The sequence below is a fragment of the Asparagus officinalis genome, chromosome 3, assembly GCF_001876935.1.
Source record: "Asparagus officinalis chromosome 3, Aspof.V1, whole genome shotgun sequence".
NCBI lineage: Eukaryota > Viridiplantae > Streptophyta > Magnoliopsida > Asparagales > Asparagaceae > Asparagus > Asparagus officinalis.
This window is the reverse complement of record NC_033796.1, coordinates 6,243,969-6,250,928: the sequence shown is the minus strand read 5'-3', so window position 1 is coordinate 6,250,928 and position 6,960 is coordinate 6,243,969. Positions and strand designations below refer to the sequence as shown.

General features: G+C 43.3%; 1 protein-coding gene across 1 annotated transcript in view; it reads right to left on the bottom strand.

The window, feature by feature from the left end:
• LOC109834550 overlaps positions 444-6,960 on the bottom strand; it is a 23,210-nt gene continuing 16,693 nt past the window's right edge. Inside the window, exon 3 of the mRNA XM_020402587.1 lies at positions 444-2,360. Within this exon, the coding sequence (XP_020258176.1) occupies positions 444-2,360 (1,917 nt within the window). The remainder of the gene's footprint in view (positions 2,361-6,960) is intronic.

Here is a 6,960-nt window from a genome sequence, read left to right as displayed (position 1 = left end):
ATATATCGAAGGGATTCATGATCTGAGTATATGACAAATTCTTGCGGCAGCAGGTAATGGCGCCAATGGCGAAGAGATTGAATTATAGCGTAGAATTCTTTGTCATAAGTGGTATATCGCATACGTGTGTCATTCAATTTCTCACTGAAATATGCGATTGGATGGCCTTCTTGAGAGAGAATTCCACCTATGCCAACTCCAAAAGCATCACATGCAACCTCAAAGACTTTGTTAAAGTCTGGCAGGTGCATAACAGGGGCATTAATCATTCTCTCCTTGATTTCTACAAATGCCTTGGTGGCTTCGCGTGACCACTCAAATTCGCCTTTCTTTAAACAGTCGGTGATTGGAGCCATGATCGTGCTAAATCCCTTGATAAACCGACGGTACAAGGTAGCGAGCCCGTAAAAGCTTCTCACATCACGGATGTTCTTGGGCTCAGGCTAATCATTTATCGCTTTGACTTTTTCAGGATCTGCAGATACTCCTTCAATAGAGACTACAAACCCTAAGAATTGAACCTGTGTGGCAAGAAAGGTACACTTCTTTGGATTCACATACAGTTCTTCCTTTCTTAGTATAGAGCAAACTTGTCGCAAATGGTTAAGGTGTTGCTCACGAGATTGACTATAAATGAGGATGTCGTCAAAGTAGACTACCAAAAATTTACCCATGAACGGACGTAGTACTTGCGTCATCACTCGCATGAAAGTACTCGGAGCATTGGTCAATCCGAAAGGCATGACCATCCATTCGTACAATCCATCCTTCGTTTTGAAGGCGGTCTTCCATTCATCTCCAGGACGAATGCGGATTTGGTGATAACCACTCTTTAAATCAATCTTTGAAAAGACAGTAGCGCCAGACATCATATCCAACATATCATCCAAACGTGGGATTGGAAAACGATATTTCACCGTTATCTTATTGATGGCACGGCTATCCACGCACATACGCCACGATCCATCTTTCTTTGGCGTCAGCAACGCGGGAACCGCGCAAGGACTCATGCTCTCTTGGATGAAACCTTTTTTTAGCAACTCGTCAACTTGCCTCTTGAGTTCAGCATGTTCAGTAGGATTCATCCTATAATGCGGCAAGTTGGGAAGACTCGCTCCAGGGACCAAATCAATAGCGTGTTGAATGTCACGCATCGGTGGTAACTTGTCGGGGAGATCTTCAGGGAAAACATCAGCAAATTCCGTGATCACCGGAGTGACTTCAGGAGGAAGGGGGTTGCTAGATTCCTTAGTGACCTCCCTGGCTGTGAGTATCATGACTGGGGCTCCCTTTTCAAACTCTTGACGGATCTCCTTTGTTGTGATCAAGCTAACACCCTTATTTTTCTTTACTGCAATTGGCTTTTGTTCGGGTTGCTTAGTCTTGGGTGCACTGGGGAGTAACTTGATCTTCTTTCCTTCATGTTCAAAATGACACGTGTTTGACCGACCATAAATTGTTACGTCATTATCGTACAACCATGGTCGTCCAAGGATGACATGACCCACATCCATGGCCACAACGTCACACCAAATCTTATCCTTGTAGAGATTAAAGTCTATCGGCACAAGGCATCTTTGTTTGACGTCTAGTGCGGTAGAATCAATCCACGTGACTCTATAAGGGTGCGGATGGGGTACAGCTTTTAGACCAAACTTAGCAAGTTCCGTAGACGATATTGCATTGATGCAACTTCCACTGTCCACAATAACTTTACAAGATTTTCCTCCAATCTTTGTGAATGTGTGGAACATATTTGTTCGTCTCCAATCATCTTGGTCCTTCGGTTGGGTCAAAGCACATCTAACGACAGCTAGTTGACTTGACGGTGTTGATCGAATGCAACCAATACTAATATCATTCTCGTCAAATTCCTCACTTGAGTCAAAATCCTCTTCTTCCACATGATAAACGAATTCATCTGTCTTTGACTCTAATTCTTCAACAGGCTCTCCGTTGACAATGGCGATTTTAACGGGACTTGGACAGTTAGCAGCCACATGTCCATACCCTTGGCACTTGTAACATTTGGTAGTGGAACTGACCTTTGAGAAATTCCTTTCAGTGCCCTTGCCTTTGTTATCTCGTTCTTTATTCCCGCTCGAGGTGTCGGTCTTCTGTGATGATGTTTGAGCTTGAAATCGATTTGGGTATTGACCCAAAGTATATTTGTGTCCTTGTACGGAATTCTTGAAAGTGGAGCTAGACCTCGTAGTATCTAAGTCCTGAACTACAGCGTAGGCTTTCTCAAGCTCAGAAATTCCTCGAATCAAAAGTTCATTCGGCAATCTTCTCGAAGCTCGCGGGCCTCTAAATCTAGGAGAGAGTTTGTGTGGATTTTCAGTGTTCAAAGCATTACACTTGAATTATGGAACCTCCTTCAATGAGTAATATAATCCAATCTAGCGGATTTATTACCTTGTGTAAATCGTTTCCAGTTTGTCGAGAAGGCGATCGTGTAATGTAGGCAGGTACGTATTGCTCTTTGAGACTTGTCTTTCATAACGCCCATCCGTGTTGAATGGGGGCCATTTGGCGAGCTATCTCCTCATACATTATCCAAGTTTAGGGCCAAGCTATATTGGCTAGCCCTGCCAGTTAGTTTCGAATTGGCGCATTTTGACTCTTCTGCTCTTCAATGGATACAGTTGAAGTAATCGTCCACTTGATCGAGTCCCGATTCCTGAAGAATTTTTAGGCTCCGATCGTCTCATCGAAAGTAGGAAGGGCGCAGCGTTAATGCCTCTTCAGGTATCGTTGTGCGATGTCCTTGAGCATACGTCTTTGGTAGGTTCTGATTGGTAATGCTCTCAATTGTGCGTCCGTTGTTTTTGTGTCCCACGTGTTTTCTAACCTCCTGTAATCTCTCATGCAATCTTTCACGATCCCCTTCTTGTGGAGATTAGACGAACCTCGCCACGCGCTTGGGTCAAAGCGTTGAGATTGACTCATGAGCATCGGCTAATGGGAACGCTTAGAAATCTTTCATGTGTCGACTCGCTTAGACTCTCCTAATAAGTAGGTTTGACCAACCTACAGGAAGTGGCATGCCACTATCCAGCCGCCAAACCAAACTAAATGATGTGATTTTTTTTTTGAAAAATGCGATTGTAGACAGAAATAAATGCAGCTAAAATTATGATGCAGAATTTCTACTAACGCTGGCTCATGATACAAAAATGATGTGAAACGACGTGTGTGTATTCAGGAGATGCAACAATTTAATTGAATTTCGTAATGTTTGCACCACTAATTCCACGATCGGTGTCAGGAAATCAATTCAAGACCTCGCTTAATATTGAGTTAAATTGGCGCGTATAGTTTAAAGCCGGGATGGACACTTTTTTTTTTTGTCTTTATTTTTTTTTTTTTTTTATGAATCAAACGCAATTCAAGTTACGATGGTAATGGTTCGCAATCTCAATATCAAAATTCAGTAAATTGTAGAGGTCAGCCAGATGCCACCACATCCACAATTGTAATTAGACAGCAGATATTGCATAATATTAAAGAGATGTATTTTAAATGAGGAACTCAACAAAAAATTGTAATCGTTGAAAGAGGAAGCTACCTGATTGGGAATTGCCAATGGCTTTGAAACTCACTTGATTATCTTCTTACTGGTTCGCTTTTTGTGCCAGGTTATTGGATCCGGTGGTCGAGGCCTGGTGGAGCTAAGTTGTCGGTGGAGGCGCGTGGCGCTGGTGGACTGAAGGCGTGTGAAGATGAGAGGCGGTCGTGTGGTGGCTGCTCGCGGTGGTGGTGAGCAAGGGAGGGGAGGGGATTCGGTGGCGGCTGTGGGCGGTGTCGGATGTCGTCGCGGAGACAGGCGGTCGGGTCGTGGGTCGAGGCAGTGGGCGTTGACGGAGGGAGAAGGAGTAGCGGGCGGCGGCACTTGTCGTCGGAGATGGAGGAGCCACGGGGGGCGTGCGACGGGGCTGCTCGACGTTGAGGGAGGAGGCGCGTCGGGGATGGTGAGGGCTTCGGTTGGAGGGGGGGAATGCGCTGGTGAGGAGAAGGGGTGGCGGCTCTGGCTTGGAAGAAGAGGAGAAGCTGGGGAAATGGGGAGACGGCTTGTGAGTGGGGAAGGGGAATTAGATGCTAGGGTTTCTCTTCTTTATTTGTAATGGAGGGCTGTGATTTGTTTGATATTGAGTGGATGGGTTGGGATAATTTGATAGGGTTGTATAGCTTGCTGAAAATAAATGGGTGGCCGAGTGAAATGGGTTTGGATTTTGAAAGAGTGTAGAGAACTAACGGTTTCAGCACACAGCTAGATCTAATAATTGGGTTTCACACACCAAGTATTATGGGAGAATTTTCATTTCTTTTTAGAAAACTCAAATATTTTATTTCATCAATAATTATGCTATTTGATTACAAAATCAACCCGCCTTTAAAATAGGCTTCAAAAGGACTGAATCTTCTCTCCACATCCGATGTGGGAGCTAAACAACAAACTCTTATTAAGCAAAACTAACTACAACTCTTATTAAAAGAAAACAAATGAAAATACAGACTGCGACTCTATCACAGAGCTAAAACCACATCATAGGGATCCGATGCAAAGGCTGAAACACGACGTCTCCTGCGCTGATAAACATGTCGAAAGTCCCGTGCACGTGCCTGGATGTCCGCATCACTTTAAAGCCCATTTTAATGTGGATCACATGCATCCATGTATGCATCTACATATGCGTCTACACCCATGCACATGCATATCAGTATGTCACATATGTTGATCTTGGTCTTGCTTGTTTCAAGAAATGAGGAGTTTTTTAGTAAAGAAGATGGGTTACCAAGAATCCATTCCCAAACAGTTGGAAAGGAAGGAATGGATTATATGCTACAAGCTAACCAGGAAGGATGACCGGGATCTTCTATTAATGCAAAAAGAATTGGAAAGGACAGTGCGTATCAATGGAACTTTAAACGGAAGCATCTATCTTCAGATATATAAAAATACTGACACATTTTGCAAAAAGAATTGCAAAGGACAGTGCATATCAATGGAACTTTAAGCTGAAGCATCTGTCTTCGGGTATATAAAAATACTGACATATTTCAGACCAAAACAAAGAACAAAAGCAATCCGTATCATACCAATAATCCTAACCCTTTTCCTGCTTTAGGTAGCATGCAAGGATATTTAAAAAGGAAAAATTAAAATGTACTTCTTGGCTTTCATAACACAATGGGTATATCAGTATTTATTATAGCTGAAAACAATTATCTCAATCGCTGGCATGTATATTGCTTTTGCTCAGATTTGTTGCTACCTGTTGCACCAACCCTTGTGATTCATCATAGGCTACCTCGAGTCTAAAAAACTCTGATGGAGTAAGCTAAACTATAAATTAAAAAAAGCTTGGAAACTATGACACATTTCACCCTAATCCTAAGCACCTAAATGAAGATATTCGCAGTAACACTAACACCTGATCACTAGCTTCATACGCAATCATTCAAACGTGTCAAAGATAGTTGTCAAATAAGAGCACACTTCAAAACTAAAGCCCGCTTTACAATTAGGTCTGAAGGCCGTCGCTTGGGCCGCTTAAGAATACTTAAAATCCTGATTTAAAACAACTGTCAAATAAATGGTGTGGGCCGTGCTTGGCACGAGTCTCAGTACTGATACCAATATTGAAAAATTCTAGAACATTCGAGAGCCTTCTACCCCCACGATCATTTCTCCTAAACGACATTTTCCGTTCAATTGAATGGGGGTGAATGAGGAGAGAGTAAAAAAACCCTGGAATTTTCTCTCCAGTCTAGGGTTTTTGTACTCTGTACGCACACTTTCTGTCCACTCTAGGGTTTTTACTCTTTCCAGTCTAGGGTTTTTAATCTTGCCTCTCTAACGCGATCTAGGTTTTCTAGACGATTTCTTGATGTCACCAATAGATTCCTCCACCTTCGGTGCTTTCTCGATGTCATCAAGAAATTTCTCCACCTTTGGTGGTTTCTTATGTCATCGAGAAATTTTTCCACCTTAGCGGTAACCTTCGATGCAAAAATTCTATACTTGTGTTCGTTTTCAATAATTTACATTGCAAATTAATCTAGTTGATTTCAAGATTTACTTATCTTGTAATTCCTTTTTCTTCTTTGTATATTTTTTTTTAAATTTCAAAAAAAGGGAACAAATCTCACCATTAACTACGGTAGTGAGCTTTTGAATCCCTTTGCTCTTTGCTTCCAAAATGTCGGCACAAACAATGTAAGGCACATGTATCCTATATTTGTTACATCAATTAAGATTGGCAACAGTTATGGCTTTGGTGGTCAACATCATTATGGATAGGGACTTATGAGCTGTTAAAATTTAAACTGCCAACTTAGACCTTGTATAAAGAAGCAAAATGATTTGCTTCTGCATCTCCTCTTATTCTCTTAGAGCAAGTCCAGCAAGCTCCGATCTCTGCTCTCAAGGCCGACGTGGCGAAGGATGTTGCCAGCCCCCCTCCATCGCATATTAACGCTCAAATTCCAAATCCATCTGTTGCTTTTCATCTTATTTTACATTTTTTCTTTGTCACTCAAATAACCAGACCCAGCCCCAATTCAAAACCCCATTCCATCGTCTTCCTCTCCGTCTCTCTTCAACCCAATTTTGCAAAACCCAAAATCCCAAAATCCCCCAATCCCTTCGGCCACGACGGACCAGCCTCCTCCTTTTGGCCTCTGGGTTCCTCGTCGGCGACGACGGCCACAGCCACGACGACCACCTCCTCCTCTTCGGCGACGCGGTCCTCTTCGCGTCCTCTCGCGTCGTTGAACTGGTTCGTATGGGCTTGTTGGTTGGGGGGGAGGGCTTGTGTAAAATTCCACCCCAGTTCGGAGACTCCCGAAGCGCTCCACAAATTTGTGGAGCGCCTTCGGAGCTCTGAAGATCCACCGCCATGTCGGCCTTGAGAGCGCGTGGCGAGCGGCTTCAGAGCTTGCTGCGAGCTCAGC